The sequence below is a fragment of the Vespula pensylvanica genome, chromosome 2 (assembly GCF_014466175.1).
Source record: "Vespula pensylvanica isolate Volc-1 chromosome 2, ASM1446617v1, whole genome shotgun sequence".
Taxonomy (NCBI): domain Eukaryota; kingdom Metazoa; phylum Arthropoda; class Insecta; order Hymenoptera; family Vespidae; genus Vespula; species Vespula pensylvanica.
In genome coordinates, this window is record NC_057686.1 from 14,157,008 (window position 1) to 14,180,146 (window position 23,139).

The 23,139-nt window shown below is 29.0% G+C and overlaps 5 protein-coding genes across 9 annotated transcripts; 2 read left to right on the plus strand and 3 right to left on the minus strand.

The window, feature by feature from the left end:
- Nucleotides 1-3,601: 3,601 nt before the first annotated feature.
- Nucleotides 3,602-7,701, minus strand: LOC122638085 (sorting nexin-6). Of its 3 annotated transcripts, XM_043830751.1 has the most exons (11): nt 7,493-7,701; nt 7,308-7,358; nt 6,965-7,180; nt 6,761-6,882; nt 6,531-6,667; nt 6,094-6,401; nt 5,830-6,012; nt 5,511-5,528; nt 4,672-4,735; nt 4,523-4,608; nt 3,602-4,431 (listed from the first exon to the last, which is right to left on the minus strand). In XM_043830751.1, exons 1-11 carry the CDS (start codon nt 7,496-7,498, stop codon nt 4,381-4,383), a joined length of 1,242 nt encoding a protein of 413 aa, XP_043686686.1. In that variant the 5' UTR covers nt 7,499-7,701; the 3' UTR covers nt 3,602-4,380. The 3 variants fall into 3 exon arrangements, with proteins under 3 accessions (XP_043686686.1, XP_043686685.1, XP_043686687.1); XM_043830750.1 differs by having other exon boundaries at nt 7,308-7,700; XM_043830752.1 differs by lacking the exon at nt 5,511-5,528 and having other exon boundaries at nt 7,308-7,698.
- Nucleotides 7,702-8,886: 1,185 nt separating this feature from the next.
- Nucleotides 8,887-11,289, minus strand: LOC122638088 (ras-related protein Rab-2). Its single transcript, XM_043830758.1, has 4 exons — nt 11,133-11,289; nt 10,450-10,589; nt 10,021-10,377; nt 8,887-9,935 (listed from the first exon to the last, which is right to left on the minus strand). The coding sequence occupies exons 1-4, from the start codon at nt 11,176-11,178 to the stop codon at nt 9,834-9,836; spliced, it is 645 nt and encodes a 214-aa protein (XP_043686693.1). The 5' UTR covers nt 11,179-11,289; the 3' UTR covers nt 8,887-9,833.
- A 672-nt stretch (nt 11,290-11,961) lies between these two features.
- On the plus strand, nt 11,962-14,600 carry LOC122638084 (protein disulfide-isomerase A3). The gene is made up of 5 exons (XM_043830749.1): nt 11,962-12,214; nt 12,802-13,033; nt 13,118-13,326; nt 13,411-13,527; nt 13,658-14,600. Exons 1-5 carry the CDS (start codon nt 12,069-12,071, stop codon nt 14,430-14,432), a joined length of 1,479 nt encoding a protein of 492 aa, XP_043686684.1. The 5' UTR covers nt 11,962-12,068; the 3' UTR covers nt 14,433-14,600.
- Nucleotides 14,601-15,066: 466 nt separating this feature from the next.
- On the plus strand, nt 15,067-19,419 carry LOC122638089 (ras-like protein 1). Of its 2 annotated transcripts, none has more exons than XM_043830759.1 (5): nt 15,067-15,467; nt 15,937-16,133; nt 16,242-16,385; nt 16,500-16,706; nt 16,840-19,419. In XM_043830759.1, exons 2-5 carry the CDS (start codon nt 16,005-16,007, stop codon nt 16,942-16,944), a joined length of 585 nt encoding a protein of 194 aa, XP_043686694.1. In that variant the 5' UTR covers nt 15,067-15,467; nt 15,937-16,004; the 3' UTR covers nt 16,945-19,419. The 2 variants fall into 2 exon arrangements, with proteins under 2 accessions (XP_043686694.1, XP_043686695.1); XM_043830760.1 differs by having other exon boundaries at nt 15,067-15,367.
- LOC122638083 (chondroitin sulfate synthase 2) lies at nt 19,366-23,106 on the minus strand. 2 transcript variants are annotated; one of them, XM_043830748.1, is made up of 7 exons: nt 22,798-23,106; nt 21,887-22,718; nt 21,500-21,807; nt 20,823-21,413; nt 20,474-20,749; nt 20,218-20,401; nt 19,366-20,121 (listed from the first exon to the last, which is right to left on the minus strand). In XM_043830748.1, exons 2-7 carry the CDS (start codon nt 22,530-22,532, stop codon nt 19,820-19,822), a joined length of 2,307 nt encoding a protein of 768 aa, XP_043686683.1. In that variant the 5' UTR covers nt 22,533-22,718; nt 22,798-23,106; the 3' UTR covers nt 19,366-19,819. The 2 variants fall into 2 exon arrangements, with proteins under 2 accessions (XP_043686683.1, XP_043686682.1); XM_043830747.1 differs by having other exon boundaries at nt 21,887-23,106.
- Between the last annotated feature and the right edge of the window lie 33 nt (nt 23,107-23,139).

Consider the following 23,139-nt stretch of genomic DNA (forward strand, 5'->3'; position numbering starts at 1 on the left):
AAATCGTACCGATCGTTCGTGCGTTAATATCTTTCTTTTACTCTTTTCTCTTTTTCATTTTATCCATCTATCTATCTTTTTTCTAACTATCTCTGTTTTTTTCTCTTTTTCTTTAAATTTCGAACAATCGTCGTTAAAAGTTCTTCCGACGAGATTTCCATGGATGCGATGTAATTATGAAGATACTAGTCATATACATACATACATACATACATATATATATATATATATATCAAATCATAGAGAAAAAATAAAGAAAAACGATGAAATCGTGTTTTTGTTCATATTTGATTGTGTGTATATATATATAACGTTGTAGTCGTATATGTATTATATATACACGTACGTGTATGTTATATCAACGAGGTTGAAACTCGCGAGAGCACAATTTAGTTTCTTCCGTTCTGTGCTTGTCTTTCTGGAAGCGAACGAACCCATCGTGCTGTCGCACGGAACTTCGAAATGAAAGTAATCTAAAAGCTGTCGTAGGATTGTAAAATTTCCCACGAGTTCTCTGTCTCTTTCTCTCTTTCTCTCTCTCTCTCTCTCTCTCTCTCTCTCTCTCTCTCTCTCTGCCTCTCTCCCGCTTTCTCTCTTTCTCTTTCCCTTTTTCTCTCTCATCGTGTTACATATATGTATGCGTGTATGAACATATAGTACGCTGTATACATTTTCCAACACGACGAAATTACTCGTGCGATAATGAAACTTGTCGCTAAAGAAGGCAAAAAAAAATAAGAGAGGTAGAGAGAAAAAACGGTCTGAAAAATGGCGGCTTTGTAACGTACGAACGAAGTAAATTACGATAACGAGTAGAAAGATTAGCGCTTGGCTTGCCGCGCCATTTTATAATCTCATCGTTAAGATATCCGTTAATAAATTTCCTTAATTCGTCCATGAAAAGATGAAAAGATTAAAAAGAGACTATCGCCTATAGTGGACTTATCATTTTGAGCATTCGATAATTAATTTTCGTACGCGTCATGAATGACAAGAACGACAACGATAAAAACAACGTTTTATTATACTTTCAGTTCCATTATCTATTCTTTTCTTATAGCTACAAAATAAGCTTCGTTATAGTTATAAGAACACGTATGAATATTATGTATTGCTTGAGGACAAACTGTTAACACGTTTTATATTCGAGTAAATTGATTTTATAAAATCGTACTCGAATCAAATTCGTTGCTTACGAACGAGAGTGAATGTGCGAATGAACTTGGCGAGTATACAACAAGAAAGACCGATCGCGTTGACCTAAATACATCCGTTACCATAAATCTGAAGAACATCTACGGGGTAAAATCCATTGGCGAGGAATTTTCCTATCTCGTTTTTACGAATCCTCTTGATTCCCTCTTTTTCTCTCTCTATCTCTCTTTCTCTCTCTCTCTCTCTCTCCCTCTCTCTATATTTTCAATTGTCCGATAAAAGAATCTCCGAAACGAAATTTTTACGAGACGAAATAAAAGAAAATTTAAATAGTGCGTCGTTCACGTCGTAAGGAAGATCAACGTCCTCTCTTCCGGTTTCCCTTCGACAAAAGATTATAATTAATTGGCACGTCTATTCCTCGGCACGTAAGGACCGCCTACTTTTGGTCGCGTCCCTAATCGCGCGGAAATATAAAAAAAATAAAAAATAGAGATTACGTTAAAGACATTACGCAATACGTGTAATTAAAATGTTCTTGACTAATCTTTGTTTCGAAGAATGGAAAAAAAATGCGAAGAACATAGAAAATAAATACGATCCTTTTATGTATCCTGTTAGTAACGTTATACAAAGATTTATTACGTATTCACATAATTTTAAGGATTATAAAGAAAATACGTGTATATACGTATATAAATATATACATATATACACGTATATATATATATATATGTATGTAAGAGATGGAAAATAAGAGGAAAGAGAAAGCGTTCACGTAAAAGTGATTAGAATGAAGAAAAAAGGATGCATAATGGCGAGAGTTCAAAGAAAACTAGCAGCGTTATCAGCGATTTTTATTAGAGACTCGTTAATCGATAAATCGTGAGACAAAAAAAGAGAAATCAAATCTTAATCTGAACCGTTTGACTTTTGCCTATATTCTTATTACACACAGATAAACATTTATAACGAACTTTTAGTCATCATTCGGTTGTATGTATGTACGTACCATGTTAAAAATCCAATATTTAACAAACGTGAAGCGCCTTAAGCGATGAAGACTTCAAGGTTTACGTATCGAGCTATAAATATTTTCATATATTATTATAGTGTATCACCAGCCTTCATTGTGTCGTATATTGTGAAAAACATGATTAGACTATCTTTTCTTACGGTATATTGCACATATGAAGATATTATTATAATTATGACACGATACACGAGACGATAATTTCTTCGTGTTCGCCAAAAAGGGAAAAAAAAAAGAAAAAAGAATAACAACTCGGCAATTCGATCGTTTTCAGAAACGATCGAAATGATCGATCCGTTCAGAATCAGTCCATAAAAGGAAACATTCATTTCTCTTTTTTCTAAAGCAATAATTAGCTCTTACGGGTCGCAAATATACACCTACACATATCCAATTCGACGAAACGTTTCAGAGCTTGATACGATGAACGATAAAAACGTGAAAAAGTAATGGACCATCGAATATAGAAATGAAAAGTCTTCGGTCTTATCCGCGATCCTTGCTAAGTTTACAATTTAAAAGAAGTTGCCCTCCCCTCTCCTCTTCCCATCTGTTCTCCAGAATAAAAGAAATCATTTTGATCGAGACCCTTTTAGACGATCTAGAATTCTATGGAAAGGGAAAGAGAGAAGAGTAGATCCCTCGCTCAAACGAGGCGATTTATGTCTTATCTCAACACGTAGTCTCTGATCGCGTTGCGTAACTTTGATGATGATACGTACTATGGAAAAAAAAAAATAAAAATAAAAAGGAATATATAATATATGAGAAAGAGAAAAAAAGGTAACTTATATTAAATATAAAAACACACTCGCCGAGCGGGCAACCGAATTCTCATTCATGAGTTTGGATCTCTCGAAGATACGAAAGGAAAAAGATTAATAAATAAAAGAACAAAAAAAGATGAAAAAGAACTCCGAGACCCGGCGACGAAAGAACGAGACGTATCCCGCGCGACTTTTATGTACCAAGAATTTTCTATTGCGTCATCTTTACTGTTCGTTAATAAGATTAATTAAACATACGATGTAACAATACCAAAAATAATAAGGTGCGATTCGCGTCAAACCGAGCGCGAATATTCGTTTCGTTCGCACTTTGTTCGGCCGATATCGCATCGATTAGGCTATCGATTTAGGATCTAATTGACATTAAGCTAAGATAATAATGTAACGATACATTATACGATGGAATTTCGAATTAATTCTTGAAGAATTAAATGATAAACACTCACAACTTAATGAATTTCTCAGTATATGTCTGCAGTCATGTATTATAGAGAAGGAAATGATTCGATTCAATAAAAACATATGAAATCCTACTTGTCTGGTTATTCTCTTTTCAAATCGATCTTTACATCGATCTTCATAGAGATATAAATGATGTATGTAAATATTTGTTAAAAGAAATATCTTGAAAAGTATAATTGCACTTTATTATAATATTCATTTCCAGGTCCCTTCACTATGTTTTTGCCACTCACACAAAGTAGACAAAGGATCAACAAAATTTATAACATTACATGTATAAATCATTACATGTTTTGTAATAATTCAAATAGATGCATACGCATGGAAATTGTTTCTTATGTTAATTTCACTGTCCTAAGTTTTATCGGTACTGATCTTTTTCTCGTCGTAGACGATATTGTGTTTCTAAAACTAGTGTTTTAATAACATTGTTTTCTAACGATTATATATATGCATATATGTCTACAAATACGCATATATATTTCTTTTATTCATATATAATATAAAGAATCTTACGTTATAAGCATAATAGGTAATTAATTTAAAGCTGCAAAAAGTCTCAGCGCCATTTACATTTTATTCATTTTTACAGTACTTTTGTGCACCTCCACGGTTCGCGCAACATATGTAAATGCATATGAAAAAATGTAATGCCTAATTTTTTTCTAGAGATAAGTTATAGCATATACACAGCTTTTTACAGCTCCCAAACAACTAATAGAAATTATTTAATCTTTTTTCTTCTTCTTTTTCTTTTTTTAAGCAGCTGAATCCTTTTGCAGCTGTGATAATTCAAAACTTTATTCCATATTATATAATATATCTAGATAACAAAAAATATATAATATTTTACAGTACCATTAAATTATAATAACTGTAAATAAGTTGTTATCTGTATGCGGAGCGCATAACAGATTTAGCCATGGCAACTGACAAATTGGATCACTCCTCTCGAAGTACGGATAGACATTTCTTAAGCAATTCTGCATGCGCCTATCGTAAATGTTAAGTAAATTATCTTATAAGATGTATGTTCTTTGGTTTATGTGTGTATATATATACACACATGATATGAAATACTTACTTTAGCATGTTTTATTTCAAGTTCTGTTAATTCAATAAGGTTCTTTTTAAATGCTGCTACACGTCTCGTTTTAAAATCCGTTAATTCTGAAACAAATAATTTAACTCAAAGAAGAGCTCTACGACGTAATGCGAATACACATTACATACCTTTTTTACCCTTTTCAGACATTTGTTCGAATTTTTCACATGCCTCGGTTTGAGCTTGTTCTGCCTTGATTAACAAAAATATAAAACTTCAGTGCACAAACAAATTTCATGCGTAATTCACTAATTCAATTTCTGTTACATATAACGACGTTTAAAGTATGCCTTCCTCGTTAAATTTCAGTGATAATTTCTAATAAATATATCACTCTTGATAAACGTATTTAATAACAATTATGATTTTTGTCATTTACAAACCACTATAAAAGATTGAAGACCCAATTGTATTACACACTATTATTCTGTATTTTAAACTAATAATACTGAAAAGAATTACCATGTAGTATAATACACATGTGCATATATGCTCATGACAATTCGTTTCTGTAAAATCTCAAATAACAACATGCAAGTTTAAGTCATGCATAACATTTATTTGCAGTCTCTGCTTTTGTGCAATATCTAAATTATGATAATTGTCCTGCTTAAAGAGTATTTGTTCAAGTCCACATTTTTTAATAGTTCAATAAAAAGTAATATAAACTCATTCTCATAAATATAAACTACTTAATGAACTCTAGCAGGATAATTGTGCAGAAAATATTTTTTATGCATCATAAATACTTCGCGTACTGCTTTTCATAACTATAAAATGTAAAAATGTTCTATTAACGTCCATATATGATACCCGATTAACTTCGATAGAATACATATGTATATATCTATATTATTTATGTCAAAAAGAAAAAAGAAATAATATAACTCGCAAATATATAGCAATTCAGATTATCAAGCGATATAGCAGAACAATGTATGTATGACACAAATGAAGAGAGACACACCTCAGCAACTTCCAGTGCCTTGAAGTGCAAGAAAAATTAAATTGTTTATTAGAGAATATGGTACGTTAAATTTAAATAACATTATAAAAATGTGTTTCCGTATTTGCATTAAAATTTTTTTCTCTTTGAATTCATTCATTATTAATATGCAATTTGATCTTGAAAAGGAAACAATGCTCAAAGATCTTCTTTTTTTACCAAGAAACTTTTTGAATGAACATTTCTATCCAATAATTAAATAGAAATTTCTAGCAATACTTAATTCAGCCTTAATAATAAATTTATACAAATAAAATTCGGATTAGAAATATATACTCACTGCATGTACATCCTTATTTTTGACACGAGCTTTCTCAAGAGCACGATTCGCAGATTCGTACGCGTGCAAAGCTTTTAACCTTCTAAAAAGAAGCCTTTTTGCTGCAGCAGTATCCCTCATGTAATAACGAAGCGTATCAGACAATTTCAAATCCTCGTCGGATGCTACTCGTCCTTCGACTTTCTATAATATTGTAAAATAAAAAATGTAAGAAGATAAAGTTCTATGCGAGATTTGTATTGATACTTCAAAGTATCAGCTTACCCGTAATTTTTCAAACGTCTCTGCAATTTTTGTTAAAAATTTTTCTAATTTACCAGGATCTATTGTAGCTAATTGTAAAAGATTAGTAGATATTTTTATATATGAATCTGCTACGTCTTTATGTTTTGCAGTTTGACGATCGGCACGACTCGTTGCTTCCTTTAAGTTATGATGATACAATTGCAGAAATGTCATTTCTTGATCAAAAAAGTCATTTACATCTTTTACAGTTGCCTGCAAATAATATTCATCCGTGGTTTTGGAAAAAGATTTCACTAGACCACCAAACATTTCCATTTTATTTTTTCCTAAAAACAAAGACATAATTTATCTTTATTAACATTGCAAAAGTAATAGCAATTATAAGAGAAAAAGTGTCATATTCATTATTTCATTTTACTTTACAAATTAAACTTTTCCGAATATAAAATTTTTACCTCTCACGCAAAGATCTTGGTCGTATTCGAGAAATACTCTAAGATTGTGATCATTTAGAAAAACTGGATGATGTGCTAATCTTGTTAGAAACATTTCATGCATAGCAACGGTTTTCTTGAAAGTAGCCAAATATTCTCTGTAATAATCGCATATTTATTGTAAATATATACTATATAAAATATATGTAAAATATATATTTAACATTCTGTCGAAGGGAATGTCAACTTACGCTTCTAATTCTTGCTTCATTTTGTTAAATTCTTCTCTTGTCATGTTACCTTCACCTTCTCCGAGTTTTTGTAATTTTTCACGGGATGCATCAAAGTCTGGTCTTGGTGGACACGGTGGTATCTATGAATTTACATAAGTTTCTTTTACTTTTATAAAAATAACTCGGAGATAGTTCGATATACTAATTAAATACAATACGTACGATGTAGCCGGCATACTCCTCGTTCTCTTCAAATCTGTCGTGAAGCCACACAAATTCCTCATGCTGTCTTACAACCAAATTCTCTGACTTTTGAAATTCGGGCAAGGTAGTTTTTGTGTGTACAGTAAATTTCACTTTATCCTTCTCGCTCAGAGCATCAGATATATCCACCCGAAGAGGCTTGTCTTGCAGGTCTATGCTATCAGCATGAATTGTCTAAAAAAGATAATATTGTTAACTCATAGACATAATTCAAGTAGAAGGATTATTTAACGGAAGGAAAAGCTTAGAAAATACGAACAAAAACCTTGTGTGTGTGAGATAAAGTGAAAGATGTAAATACCTTTTTCGGAGGTACGCTGTTTAAAATGTCGGTAGTGTCGCATATTCCGTCCTGCAACATTTCTCGCTTATTAAATACTGCAGATCTCCTTTTTGAAAGGGAACGAACAATGCCAGAGTTCCAACTAATTAAACGCGTCGAAAATTCAATAGCCTACCGGCCAAGTGATAACAGGTTCCACCTACCATCATGGCGCCTGGTTGCGTCTTTACGACGCAGCCCGTTAGCTAATGTCCAATATGTCAAAGGAATCTCCAAAATAATGCTTCACCGCCTTATGGAAAGTACATCTGCAACGTTAACCCTTCTGCAGTACGATTGGAAAGCGCGAACACGAGTAGAAGAATAGCAGCGCTCTCGTTTTGACAAAGCCCGCTCGTTCGAGTCACGACATGCCGCTTTCTGGCGCTCTCCTATAGCGAGCGCAACAGAGAGATAGAAATGTATCGGCAAATCAGCTGTGGGTCAGGTCAGCTGCGTCACGCGGAATTTATTTGAACGTATGTCAAACGAATAATTCTGTTACATACATACACACGCAACAGATGATATGATTTTCTTCATCACAGGAAAACATAGAAACTATGGCGCTAAATGTCAAGCTTTTTGACATTTCTTATTGGTTTTAATAATTGGAGGATAATATTCAGATATATTTTCTAAAATTAATTTACATCGTTTAATCGTAATAGCATATAAGCATAATAAAAGTACACAGTGCTAAAATACTCTTTGTTACATTCACAAAATATTTTGTTACATTATAGGAAAAAAATATATAACAAAGAGATACACATATATAAGAAGAAATACATAGCTAATCCATTAATACTAGTCAAATAATATTTTTGGGATCATGTATAGGTACTGGATCTGGTCAACAAATATGCTATATATGTACAAATACGAAAAAAAGATATTATTAATAAAAACACTATTCATATGTGCATTTGCTTTCCATAATTATTCAATGAAAGAATAAATGCATCTAATGTAACATTTCAGTTTTGTGACACTCGTTCTTCTATAGAATTTAAGGTGTATTTAATCTTCAAATCCAAGTTCTACACATGATTTAGTATCCCTTTATCCTTTTTATTAAGAAATATTCAACTAATATTATGATATCAACATCAGAGAGCTAACTAATATTCCATAAATATAATGCAATAAAAGACTATATTTTCTGTTAATGCACATCTACGCATTTTACATATACTTAATCCTTTGTGTCCTTGTATAGTTAAATATTCATACATCAATAGAAATAATAATGTACATTATGATACTTTTTGGACCTTGTTCAAATAGAATACATTTAGAACTATTATGCCATCACATATCTAAATCAATATCTTTGGTTAAGAATTAAGAATGCATACTATGCACTTGACTCTTTAAATTGTATGATACTACAAATGTTCTTCAGTCAAAAAAAAAAAAAAAAAACGCTGAAAAATTTAAATCCACTGTTACTATATCGTTAATCATTGACTTTTAAAAATGTATCATAAGTAATGATACCAACCACAACAATATAAATAGTGAGGTTTTGTGTAATCATTACATAGAATATAAATTTGGTTACATAGGCCTCTTGATGTAATTGATTACATATGTTATATATTCGTCATCTTATACATCAATACATACGTATACATAGTGTCGCCTTAGGTAGCCAAGTGTAATTTTGTATTTCCGTTCAAAGCCAATTAAACTTGGTTATTCCAATCCACGATATACGATTAAGTAAATTAAATTTTTAATATTAAAGCACATCACATATATTACATGACAGTAAATAAATGTTAAGTATGGAATAGAAATGCCTATCCCTTCCGCCTTGCCATCCTCCTTTACTCATCAATGATAGAGACATTTACATCTTCAATAATATGTCCAATATCTCAACATGACAAATATATTTAATTCCCATATTTTACAGATAGAAGTATATCGCATTCTATAGCGATAAGCATAAAGTGATAATACTTAAATAAATTTAGTGATATAGATGTTTTCATTCCTCAATAATTAAAAAAATCAAAATATTATTGGCATAAATAAAATACATACATAACTTCGAGAGAGGGAACTTCATTAAAGTGTTACATAAACTTTTAAATAACAATAAAAATAAAAAATGATGTTATGTAAATCTAAAAATAAGAATTGTATGCATTTATATATACGTATATATCTCATATATATAACAACACACATACAGAATATACTAAATAATATTGAGATGATACAAACTGACATGACGATCTGTAAATCAAGATTTTATTATATTTTATGATTCTAATGACGTATAACACTTTTGCCATATAATACTCCTATCATCATGTATATAATATTTTTTAAATAATAAATACACCAATTGTGTCACTCGTTACCTCAAGATGCGACGCGCGCAAAATTAAATGTACAAAGTCGGTGGTTGAGATTAAAACGAGGAGCAGGAGTAAAAGGATCGATTCAGATCGGAGAAGGATGTAGCGGTGGGCAGGCAACCCCCAGCCCCTAGCAGCACCCACCGCCCTGTGCATTTCCTTGTCCTCCGGTACCTGCTAATCCACTAGGACTTGTTGGAGAATGTTGTGGTCCAATTTTAATGCCATTTGCCTAATGAAAGGAAATAATGTTTATATGAATATAATTAAATGCGTCATTCAAGGATATAAAATCCTTCGTATAAATAAATATGCACCTCATTATTGATATCAAATACACCCTCCTGTATTTTTTCATATATTTCTTTTGCTGTGTTAATGAATGCTTCTTCAACATTTGCTGCTGTCTTTGCACTTGTTTCCATGAAAACAAGTCCATGTTCTCTGGCAAATGCTTCTCCTTCTTCCCTTTTTACTTCTCTTCGTGAATCAAGATCACTTTTATTACCAATTAACATGATCACCATATTTGAATTCGAATGTTGCCTAGCATCTTCCAGCCACGTTGTAAGATGATTAAACGTTTCTCTGCGTGTAATGTCATATACCAATAATGCTCCTGCTGCACCACGATAATAAGACCGTGTAATAGAACGGAATGCTTCTTGTCCAGCCTATTATTTGTTTATATTAGCATTTTAATGACTTTATATTAATACAAATTATCAATGCTATGCAATAATTACCGTATCCCAAATTTGCAATTTTATTTGTTTACAGTCAATAGTAATCATACGGGCACCAAATTCTACTCCTATTGTTAAATCATGAACTGGTTGAAATCTTTTGTCTGTGAATTGCAATAGAAGGCAAGATTTTCCAACACCTATATTAAAGAAAAATGAATATAAATATTTCGTAATAATTAAATAGATGTTATCCTTATTGTAAAGGTGATAAAAAACTTCTATTACTAAACATAAATTTAAAGTAATACAATTTCAATTTTTATGTATATTTAAACGAATGGAGTATATAATAAAGACGACTATATAAAAAAAAAAATATTTTATATCAAGATCAAAGTGAAATCACATACCAGTTGCTCACTGGCATAACATCAAATATAAGTGTAAAAATAAAAAGATCTACTAAATTTGACTACCGTATTTATTTAATGTTCTAGACGCAAATAAAGGGTACATTTTTTAAGATCATATTACTTAGGAAAAAATTTGACGGATATAATGTAATATTGATAGATGTAAGTATAAAATTAAAAAAAAAAACGTTGCAGCGTAGAATTTCTACGAATAGAAACATCATTCTATGAGGGAACAAAAACAATGGGATCCTGTCAGGGCATATTTAATGCGGAATATAGAATACGTTCAAGGGAGAGGTCAAAATATAACACCATGCCAATTACCTGTATCTCCAATAATGATATACTTGAAAAGGTATGCATACGACATTTTTAAAGCTTTAAGATTGTAATGCACAAATATCAATATAATAGAAAACACAGTTTCAGTTTTTTTACTGCTTTATCTCTTCTGCTTGGGCATGACGTCACTAAATGACATCGGTATTACTCGGATACTTTCGGTAAATCCTCGTTCATATTTCCGCTATTGCGCTGCTGTCGTTTCCGTTTACTCGTGATATTTCATTCGACTTTTTATTAAAATATTAAAAAATATATAGTTTCATCAAATTCATTTAAATATTTGATATTAAAGCGTGAATAGCCTTATATCCGGCTTACTCTATTAACATAAACTTCCGTAGGTATAAAACAATGACACGAAACAATGTTCAAAAATCAAAGTACAATGTACATTGCTATTTTCAATTTGAACAAGTTTAGATTCAACTTGAGTATATTGAATTAATATATCAGAATATTTCTGTAATGTAATATTTCTGCCATCAAATATCGTACCATCTTTGTTCTTCTTTCGAAGTTGAAAATATATTCAAAATGTGTTCTTTGTAAGCGCACAATGCAAAGATATAATTCATTATAATAATCTTATATGAAAATTATCGAATGAAAATTTCATGCGATTTCACCATGATGATTAGTAGTCACCACTCACGATCTTTGCACTTAAAGGTGCTTACAAATTGCATACAAAGTCGTATATATTTTCGTATAAACACAATCTATATATTCATGTTCATCTCCGATAAATACGACAAAGACGGAAGAAATATTGGACCAATGAACGAACGACAGCACTGCGCCGGGTCTCGTGCTTCGGTGGCTACTTTTTAGCGGAGCCACGTCTTCATTAAGCAGTAGTTCTCCGATAGTTAGATCCGTTGGGTCGGATTGCAAAGAAGCTCGCTTAATTTCACGATGCTACCTAAAATTTTCGTTTTCGTTAGCTTACTATTCCTAAATGTTTATGCTTCCGAAAGTGATGTTCTTGAATTAACTGACGATGATTTCACGGATGAACTTAAGCGTCATGAAAACGCACTTGTCATGTTTTACGCACCATGGTAAGAAAAAAATTCTTTGCTCGTTTCTATGGTTTTTGTGTGAGCCATACAAAAGAGAAGTATGTTAAGTTCGATCATTTTTATATCGGAAGAAAATATAAAATAAAATGATGAACTTATACAAATGTCAATTTTTACACACGCCGAATACCGGTTAGACAGTTTTTGACCATCGTTTTTATATACTTAGTGGCAACGCTCGTATTATTCGATAGTTTACTAATTATTCCAACTTGTAGTAAAACGTTCGATATCCTTTGTTTTATATAATAAACTAAATCTTTTATCGTGATATGTTTTTTTTTAATATTTCTTTGTGTATTTATGTTTTTTTTATGTATTTGTCATAGTTTCAAATTTTGAAAGACAAACAACATTTATCTCTTTTACAAAATAAAAGGAAGAAACTACGATTTAATTATTTCGTCAGTTTTCTTTTTTATTTTTTTAAGTTTATCTATCTTTCCATGTCTTCCTTTTGTATTTTCTTTCTTTCTTTTTTCTTTTTTTTTTTTTTTTTTTTTTTATGGAATAAAAATAAAATTAATTATTTCTTTTATGGTGAACCATGACATGTTTTGTTTTAGGTGTGGACATTGTAAACGTTTAAAGCCTGAATATGCAAAGGCTGCTGAACTTCTTATAGGTAATGATCCTCCAATCACATTTGCTAAAGTTGATTGTACAGAAAGTGGAAAAGAAACATGTAATAAACATTCTGTCAGTGGATACCCAACATTAAAAATTTTTGCAAATGGAGATTTGGTTGGAGATTATAATGGACCTAGAGAAGCACCTGGCATTGTGAAATATATGAAGGTATTTATGAATTATATTCATTATAAGTTGATATTAAAAATATATTTTTTAATACATTTTTATTCGACTTCAAAATTTTTATAGGCACAAGTTGGGCCAGCATCGAAAGAGTTGGTTAGCGAAGATTGTCAAAAAGCATTCTTAGATTCTAACGAAGTAGGTATCATAGGTTACTTTGAGAAAGATGATTCACCATTATCAGCTGCATTCCATGCTGTTTCAAAGAAACTTAGAGAAAAAGTTAGATTTGCTCATACATCTGCAAAAAAACTGCTAGAAAAAGAAGGTTTGAAGTAAGTACAAGATATTTTAGTAATGTACTATTAATTTCAATATTACTTATTCTTATCATTAATATATACTTTATTTTATTTCAGGAATAATATTGTTTTATATCGGCCAAAATTACTTCATAACAAATTTGAATCTGACAGTGTCAAATATGAAGATGGTGATACCATTAGTGATGTCCATAACTTCATCACACAGAACTAGTAAGTTTACTATCTTTTTTATATATCTTTATCACACAAAACTGATAAGTTTACTGTCTTTTTATGTATCCTTGAAATGTGCTGTTTGAAAGTTTACATTAAATATATTATACAAATGTTATTTTCACAGCTTTGGAATTGTGGGTGTTCGTAATCGCGATAATGCAGCGGAATTTAAAAATCCATTAGTTGTTGCTTACTACAATGTAGATTATGTAAAAAATCCAAAGGGTACCAATTATTGGCGTAATAGGATTCTAAAGGTTGCAAAAGATTTTGCTGCCTTTAATTTTGCCATTTCTTCCAAAGATGACTTCCAACATGAATTGAATGACTTTGGTATCGACTTTGTAAAAGGTGATAAACCAGTTGTTCTAGCAAGAGATGCACAAAATCAGAAATTTGTTCTTAAAGAAGAATTTTCTGTTGAAAACTTTGAAAAGTTTGTGAAGGCATTAGAAGCTGGTGAATTAGAACCATATCTGAAATCTGAACCAGTTCCTGAAGATAATACTGGCAATGTGAAAGTTGCAGTAGCAAAGAACTTTGATGAAGTTGTTACAAATAATGGCAAAGATACTTTAATTGAATTTTATGCTCCTTGGTGTGGTCATTGTAAGAAGCTTGCACCTGTTTATGATGAATTAGGAGACAAATTGGCTAATGAAGATGTTGAAATTGTGAAGTTTGATGCTACGGCTAATGATGTTCCGTCACCATACGAAGTTAGAGGATTCCCGACCCTTTTCTGGGCACCAAAAGACTTTAAAGACAAACCTGTTAAATACGAAGGTGGCAGAGAATTAGAAGATCTTATTAAATACATTGCTAAACATTCTACTAATGAACTTGAGGGCTACGACCGTAAGGGTAAAGCCGTTAAAGCTAGAAACGAAGAGTTGTAATGTTTTTACAATTTTTAATTAATTGTTTAATGCATTTTCAAAATCACCTCAGCTTCAAAAAGTGAAATGAAATTCTTTTGTATAATTCATTTACTGTCATAATTATGACAAAGGACATTAGTCATAGAATTTAAATAGTAAGTTATCTCTTTTTAAATATTATAAAAACGAATAAAATGTATGAAAAAGTGATTATAGGATCTTTAATAATGTCATATACTTGTTTAGAAAGAAGAAATTAGAGAGAACTGAAAAATAATAATAGGTTGTATCATGTATACTTTGTACCATTGTGTAAAGGCATATAAAATCAAGGAAATTTATCCTTATTTCTTTCCATATATAGGTATTGATAAAGTATCAATGCTTTTTCCATTTCTGGACATCAGACTGCGCTTTAGGTTAAATATGATATTAATTTTTGTTTACATGAAAGAGTGGGAATAAATTGTTTTATACGAAATGCGAATGTAATTATAAAATAAACCTGTTTATTCTTTGTAATACCTAATAATGTAAATTTTTAATTCTATTATCTTTCTATTATTTATTATCTTTCATTATTGTCCGAATACAGAAATAATATCTAAATATCCAAATGTATATTTTTTAAATAAAACAAATCGGATAATTGATTACATTGCTTCACTGTGTAACAAATTTGAAACATAGAAAAAGTAAAGAAACAGAGTGTATACGATATAATTACGATCTTTGAAAGAAGACGATCCCAGGGTAAAATCGTTTATTTGACATTCAGTTAAAAACGAGATTGATTTTACCGATAGAGAACCCTATTTTCTTACACACTGATTTCCAAGCCATGATCTGCCGGGACGTAACAATATATCTGGTCTTTCCTCTGCAAATAGTTAAGTACGTTGGCGTGGCTGCATAACATCTTATGGCATCTTACTCTGTTCAATGGGAATACGGTACTTGCCCATGATAAATAACAATAAACTAACAATAATTAGCATATAAATATAAAACGAGATCATTTAATCGGTGTTAAGATAAAATTTCATAAATTTGGTGAGTGTATGTGAAATAAAAAATATTATATACAGTAATTTTATTTTTTTCTCGTATGTACTTATCGCACCCTGATTGCTTTAAATTACTATTGGCTAGTAAATTATAATATTTCGATAAATTATTTTTTCATTGTATTAGTTTCTTATAATAATTCCATTTTGGCGCTTTACACATATCTTAGCATATGTCTTTTTATCATTTGTTTATATTCTTCCATTCGAAGTAATATTATATATTATTTACGATCACCTGACTCTAAGAATGTTAAAAAAAAAAATAATAAATCATTTTACACAACACAAAATAGTAATTTTCTATTTGTATATAATCTTAATAAAAATATAATTAAACTTATAAATATTTCACATGTATAGAAGAAGTAATATTAATTAGAATTAAATTAAATTTAGTTTATACTGATAATTTATAGAATATAATATTTATATATCGTTTTTGTATTTCATAGATATTTTAAGAAGCATCTAAAGTTTTGCATTGGATGTACCAGTTTACGTTAAGACAAAAACTGGTATTATGACGGAATATAAGCTTGTAGTAGTAGGAGCTGGAGGTGTTGGAAAATCTGCATTAACCATTCAACTTATACAAAATCACTTTGTAGATGAGTATGATCCTACCATAGAAGATTCTTATAGAAAACAAGTAAGTTTAAGTTAATTAGTACCTATAAATCTATGACTTAATTATATGTTTAACTGATAATATAGTTTTAATTCTATTTTTATTGATTGTAAATATTGTTTTAAACAGGTTGTTATTGATGGAGAAACGTGCCTTTTAGATATATTGGACACAGCTGGTCAAGAAGAATATAGTGCAATGAGAGATCAATATATGAGGACTGGAGAAGGGTTTTTATTAGTATTTGCTGTTAATTCTGCTAAGAGCTTCGAAGTATGTATACTTCATATTATATCCATATATAAAAACAAAAATCATAATACATGATATTGATCATGACATGACATACAAATGTTATATTTGTCATATTTATTTTTGTCATTAAAGGATATAGGTACATATAGAGAACAAATAAAAAGAGTAAAAGATGCAGAAGAAGTACCAATGGTATTAGTTGGGAATAAATGCGATCTTCAACAATCTTGGGCAGTGAATATGACACAAGCTAGAGAAGTTGCACGTCAATATGGAGTGCCATTTGTTGAAACTTCTGCAAAAACTAGAATGGGTGTAGATGATGCTTTTTATACTCTGGTAAGTTAATTATTCTTTTAATCTTTAAAATCTTTGATAAGATATTATCTGTTATCAATTTATCAAGATTATATACTTATAATTGTACATTTAAAAATACTATGTATTTATAAAGATTATTGGAACATTTTAGGTAAGAGAAATACGAAAAGATAAAGAACACAGAGGTAAAGAAAAAAGAAAACGTATGAGAGTTGGTAATTCCGGACGCAGGAGACATCGATGTTGTCTCCTTTAAATCATTTGCTAAAATTAATTTTTTTCACTCAACAGATCAACGAAAAAATAAAATGTAAAATCCTAGAGTATATTCACTTTACATAAATTTTTGCAGCTTCCTTTATAGAATATCATAATTAATCTTGAAAAAAAAAAAACAGTTTTTCTATATACTTTGAAAAAGAACAACATATTTAATACATAGTATAGTATATTACAAGGATGCTTACTCACGTGATTACGATTTGTGAAACAATATTGCTTATATAATGGTCTGACATGCATCATTTAACATTTTATGAATTAAAGGAACAGAACCCTTGATTGTTAAAATGTCTAAATCTGCTGCAATCTTTTCCAATCTGCAATCAATAATTATGACATATATTTAGATTTTGTTAATGAAATATTCAGTTGTTGGTTTGAACTATTTTTTAATTATATATATCTTATAAAAACTACCAGTATGCAAGAGTATCTGATATGCAGAAGCCAAGCTTATATTATGATTTGCATTAATAATTCAATAGGTTACATATATAGTAGCAAATATTTTTTTTATTTTGCTTTAATAAACTTCAATACTTAACGTAGTTTTGCAAATCAAGTACCACAAGATTTTTTATTAATTATTAATTTTGATGTTATTTATATATTTGTTTTAATTTTGTTTTTATCATATCGAATAATATAGATGTTGAAATTCACTTAAGATTGCAGAGAATCACAAACCTAATTAAATTAATTTGGTGCTCGGGCAACACAATATTGTTATATGTATATATATATAGATGTATGTTACTGTGATTTTGTATAACATTTTAAAATAGCAAGTAAGAATACATTATGAATATATTTGAGATAGAATTTGTAAACACTCCAGTTGTATAAATGGAGGGATTTAGTACATTGGTGGTTCAAAATTACAGTAATAAATTAATCATTAGGAAGAATAAAAAATGTGGGTAAATAACAAAAATAATTAAAGTATTGAAATATTATTTCTGTATCATTCTTTGATATAGCTTTATAATATGATAAATATATTAAATTAACATCATTTTTTAATGATAAAATTTTTTTAAAATCATTTATTTTAATATACAATTGAGTATTGTACTAAAAATAAAATAAACATATCAAAAAAAAGTATATAAAATAATAAATGAATGTAAAGAGAGGTCTCATAACAGACCTTAGTTAAATGAAAATCATTTTATACTGCTTTATTTTTATTGAAAATATATAATACTTAGTTTCATTTTGATTGCTTGAACCACCTTTGTATAAATAAACGGTACAAACATTTAACATATCTTGTACTAAGAAGGTGTACCTAACAATAACATAAAAATATTGAAAAAATCATAATTAATTCTTTTAAAAATAATTTTGTAATATAAAACATTAAAGAAGCTAGACACAAATATGCTTGTTGCAAGTATAAATAAATTCATATAATTTATAAATAATCGCGTTAAAATTAAATTTTAAACTTTGAAATATTTTACTTTTCTTTTGTATTAACACGAGTTTATAATAACTTTATCGTTATTATCATATACTGATAAATCATTTATAATTAATTATCGTTAGGTACATCTGATCTCGTACAAGCGCATGCACAAATTCAGTTCCAAAAATAATTACTGCCTTAATATAGAACTAGTAAGTTTGACTTTACAGTTAAAAAAAAAAATGAAGCGCAATTATTCAGCATTAGTGTATATTATTTTAATATCTTTGTATTATTCTTTATATTACATCAATATATTGTATGTAAGGGAATCCTATATTAATTAAGGTATATGATTTCTAGGCAAATCTGCGGCGCAATATGGATGGTTATTACGATACGATTGTAATTTAGTTAATAAAATCAATAATCTTTTTAGAAATACTCGATAAATAACTACTAAGCGATTGTTTATCAGATTATTATTATTATTATTATTATTATTATATATATATTTTTTTCTTAATTTTATGTATATACTCTTATGTTGTCTAAAATGTTTAAGGAAAGACAAACATTATCGTGTTCCGGGTATAATTTAGTTCCAATAAACTTTCAATTTAAATTTATTGAAGTAAATTGAACTAAGATGCACGGATATGTTTCTTTAAAGAACGCGATAAGTATTAAGACATTACAAATTAATGCGATGTTATAAATAAATAAAAAATGAAATAAGATCGTATTATGTTGAGTTATATCAGCGACTGTGATGAAGGGCACATTTAACAATCAAGGGTAAAACCGGCTTATACAATTTATACGTACAATTTGAGTAAATGTGTGCGTGTGTGTTGCATGTACGCATGTACGAGTGATTGCGTTGATTGCATATACGCTCAGAATATGCAATTTGTAATATTAATTTTAATCTCTTCAAATATTAAAAATATCTAAGAGAGTGTACAATTACTACACACAACATAACTATTATTATGTAATTTCATTTATTCTGAATAAAACTTTATATAAAAAATACATTCTTTTGAATAAAAATATAATTAATATTGTATAGTTATAACTTTGGCAATATCAATGTGTCATATATCAGATTAATACTCTATCTTATTATACATTTGAGATGTGAATATAATTGTTTAATATAATTGTTTAAATAATCGTAAAAATTTCATGTTTCAAATTTAACGTCCTTCACAACGCTGTGACTATTTCAGAAAAGTACTTCATATATCGACTAAATCTTTCTACTTATACAAAAAATAACATTGAATAATATAAAGAAAAAAGCAGTAGAACCATGAAAATCAACTAAAAATAACTAACATTCTTAAATCTTATTATTATATATTTCTAGTATATAAGTAATATACTAATTCACAAAATGCAGTTGTGATAACAACTAAATATAATAACAAAATTAATTTCGATAATTTTTGTAATCTAATATAAGCTTAGCAAGCTGACTGCGCTGACCCAAATGAATATTCTTTTGTTTAACACACATTGTGTAAGTATCATTGTTAAGAGTACTAATACATCGTATATCTTTATATTTTATCTTCAATGCCGGTTCTACCGCACGAAGTGTATGTATGTCACTAAAAGACACGAACATGTCAAATATAGAAGTAATTGGATTATGCTTTGAAAGCTCCAAAAGAGTAGCGATATCTTTATCAGAACGAGCTAATGAAATACTCGTTTCTACAGCTTTTCTCACTGAAACACAATAGAAAAACATTGGTATTTATTTTAAGAACAATAATGATATTTATTTTAAGACTAATACTGAAAGAGATATTTTATAAAACATACTTGCAATGTAATCTTTAACATAAAACGCAATGTTATTATAATTATATTCATCATATCTTCCATAATTATGATTAATGTCCACTTCAATATGTTTATTATCATCAGTATATATTATATCAGGATGATATGCAACAAATGGTATTGGACTAAATATTTGATATTGATTTATAGTATTCATACGAACCTAAAAGATTAATATATAAAAATATAATATATATCCATAATTGTTATATAATTTTTTATTGTATTTACATACCCTATTTAAATAATCTAATTTTAAATCCATACCAGTTTCAACAAACAGAATTAAACTCTCAGGAGAGAATTTTTTAATACATAAATCTGTGATAGCAATTTTAAGCATAGGATCTATTTCAATAGCATTTATAATAATTGGTAAACGAATTGAATGCCATGTAACTTTTGATTGGTCCTTTTTATATTTCTCTGAAAGCATTAAAGCATATTTTTTAATACTATAAAATATATCTACTTGCCCTTTTGATGGTGATTCGACATTGTATAAGAGGACCTGCAAAATTTAGAATTCTGTTTATTTATTAATTTCGAAAAAAAATAATTAATAAATGTTCAGTAATACTGACCAGCAAAAGGAAAGTTTTATATTTCTTTTGCATACAATTCTCTTCATAATATTTCATAAAAGTCAACACATCTTCCTTGTTGTTTATATTAACAACTAATATCATATTAATCCTTGTATTTTCTGTTACATATGGAACTGATAAAACTTCAACTTTTCCTAATGGTTTGCATACTTCCACTCTCTTATATAATTCTTTCCCAGTAGTTACTTCAATAAAAGAAAGATCAAAAATATAATCCATTCCTCTAGATGCATCAAACCTCTTATAGCCATTTATCAATTTTTGAAACACTAGCCTTTGATTATATTCCATAATTATTTTACTAGTAATTGTATTTATTATATGATCTATATCAAATTTTGCATCTGCTTTTAATTTCCGTATATTTAAAAAGTCAGTCTCAAAAAAAGTATGTGTTTCATTAAAATACGTCCAGTGTAAAACATCAAAACGTGTTAAAGGTTTATTTCCTGGTCGATTACCAATAGGCCATGATATATTATGTTCATGCACTGGTGCTAAATGCTTAGTTTGTAAAATAGCATTACGCAAATCAAAAATTTTTTGTTGGCCATCAATAGATCTCATCTGAAACAAAGTGTGCCCTTATTCATGTATTTTTTTCAAAATATTAATTAAAGTATGTTGTGTTATTTTATCGATGACATTCTTACCACTGTTATGTACATATGAAAACGGTAGAAATTGAGATGATCATAAATAGGATAAATAGTAAGGGAATTTAAAAAATTTTCTTGCAGAAGTAATTTTGATAAATCCTGTTTAAAGTTAAATGTAGAGTTTAACTTTGTTGATAAGAATGTCTGCCCTTGCATTTGGTTTGTGCAAGAAAGTGACGAAGAATGCACGATACAACGTCCAAAATTAATATCATCTATATCTGAGTATGTATTTTGTACGCACCAATCTAAATTTGTTTTAATTTCTTGAATTATTGAGTTACTTAGAAGGATACCAGAATCTGAAAATCATAATAGTCTCATTTAGATATATGTATATCGTTTTATCACAAAAAAAAAATAAACACATTAATATTTTACCTAGAGAACAATAGGTTTGTATATCAATTGGTACACCCATATGAACATCTTGACTCACACTAATTTTAGATACAAAATTAATCAACTTTCTTGCATTAATATAACTGACATCTTTAATAAGAAAATAATAGTCATAGTCTTCTAAATAATTATCAGTAATATATTTCATAACATGAAATGGTTTTAAAATACTTCTGGTATCTGTAAAACCTACTATACCAGGTAAAGATACATTAGGTTTTACACCTTCTGGTATTGAGATAAAATAACGTACTTTGTCCACTAAATGTGCAATTGTCTTATTTATTGCAATATCTCTACTATGCAAATACATTCGACTAGTTATTATTCCCACGAAGAGTTTTTCTCTAATTCCAAGTTCTGTAGAATAATATCTTGGACGTACAAACATTTTTGGTATTTTTCGTGCTTGTAATGGTTTATTAGCTATATTTACTTTAGGTTCATATTCATCACTAGCCTCATGTACATTTGGTAATTGAAATGAATATTCCACTTTTTCTTCATTTTCAAAATCATTAACTGGTACCAGAAACAAACTGAGACTTAAGCCCATACATATTCCAATTATCAAATAAATATTGCCCCAACAGTTTAAAAAAAGAATCTTGAATATGGGATTCATTATAACAATCTTGTATCAATCAATTTTTAATTAATATCAATAATCACTTTAATTGTAATAATATTATTATGGGCAAATAAATTTAATCATTTGCATTAATATTGTTTGTATACAAAGAACATATACTTCGTGATATTACCAAAAATTAATTATCATTATTAAGATATAACGTTTCGACGATTATTACTAAAACATAATATATCGTATAATATCAGTCTATTTTCATTGCAGAATAAGATCTTAGGAAAAAAATAAGTATTCATACACGATATTCATTCTTTTCATTTTCTATAGATCAACTTTTATCAAATTTCGTATTTAAAATATGTAGCACTTGTATTTAGTATATTTTCAGTAACTGATTTTGACTGATTTGTTCATGTATTAATACAAATTTATTGTTTCAATTTAATAATTAATTTATATAAATATTTTAACAGAATACTAAATGTTATGACCCTTCCTTTTTGTTCTAATACCTCGGACATATTTGAAAATCATAGTATTCATATAATTTATAATAATGGAATTGTAAAGAGATAGAGTGGGGAATCTCAATTTGTATAACTCACACACTTGAGCAAGCTCGTGCAAGTTCGTGTCAATC

Excerpts from the sequence above, each read along its gene's own strand:
- LOC122638083 (XM_043830748.1), bottom strand. The coding sequence starts at position 22,532 with ATGAATCCCATATTCAAGATTCTTTTTTTAAACTGTTGGGGCAATATT. Across the intron at positions 20,750-20,822 it reads ATAAAACTTTCCTTTTGCTG|GTCCTCTTATACAATGTCGA; the intron begins GTCAGTATTACT and ends TAAATTTTGCAG. Across the intron at positions 20,402-20,473 it reads AATTAGATTATTTAAATAGG|GTTCGTATGAATACTATAAA; the intron begins GTATGTAAATAC and ends TTAATCTTTTAG.
- LOC122638085 (XM_043830750.1), bottom strand. The coding sequence starts at position 7,367 with ATGTTGCAGGACGGAATATGCGACACTACCGACATTTTAAACAGCGTA. Across the intron at positions 6,883-6,964 it reads AGGAGTATGCCGGCTACATC|ATACCACCGTGTCCACCAAG; the intron begins GTACGTATTGTA and ends GTAAATTCATAG. Across the intron at positions 6,402-6,530 it reads CCAAGATCTTTGCGTGAGAG|GAAAAAATAAAATGGAAATG; the intron begins GTAAAAATTTTA and ends CTTTGTTTTTAG.
- LOC122638089 (XM_043830759.1), top strand. The coding sequence starts at position 16,005 with ATGACGGAATATAAGCTTGTAGTAGTAGGAGCTGGAGGTGTTGGAAAA. Across the intron at positions 16,386-16,499 it reads ATTCTGCTAAGAGCTTCGAA|GATATAGGTACATATAGAGA; the intron begins GTATGTATACTT and ends TTGTCATTAAAG. Across the intron at positions 16,707-16,839 it reads ATGATGCTTTTTATACTCTG|GTAAGAGAAATACGAAAAGA; the intron begins GTAAGTTAATTA and ends GGAACATTTTAG.
- LOC122638088 (XM_043830758.1), bottom strand. The coding sequence starts at position 11,178 with ATGTCGTATGCATACCTTTTCAAGTATATCATTATTGGAGATACAG. Across the intron at positions 10,590-11,132 it reads TATCATTATTGGAGATACAG|GTGTTGGAAAATCTTGCCTT; the intron begins GTAATTGGCATG and ends TCTTTAATATAG. Across the intron at positions 10,378-10,449 it reads AATTGCAAATTTGGGATACG|GCTGGACAAGAAGCATTCCG; the intron begins GTAATTATTGCA and ends AACAAATAATAG.
- LOC122638084 (XM_043830749.1), top strand. The coding sequence starts at position 12,069 with ATGCTACCTAAAATTTTCGTTTTCGTTAGCTTACTATTCCTAAATGTT. Across the intron at positions 13,034-13,117 it reads GCATTGTGAAATATATGAAG|GCACAAGTTGGGCCAGCATC; the intron begins GTATTTATGAAT and ends AAATTTTTATAG. Across the intron at positions 13,528-13,657 it reads AACTTCATCACACAGAACTA|CTTTGGAATTGTGGGTGTTC; the intron begins GTAAGTTTACTA and ends TTATTTTCACAG.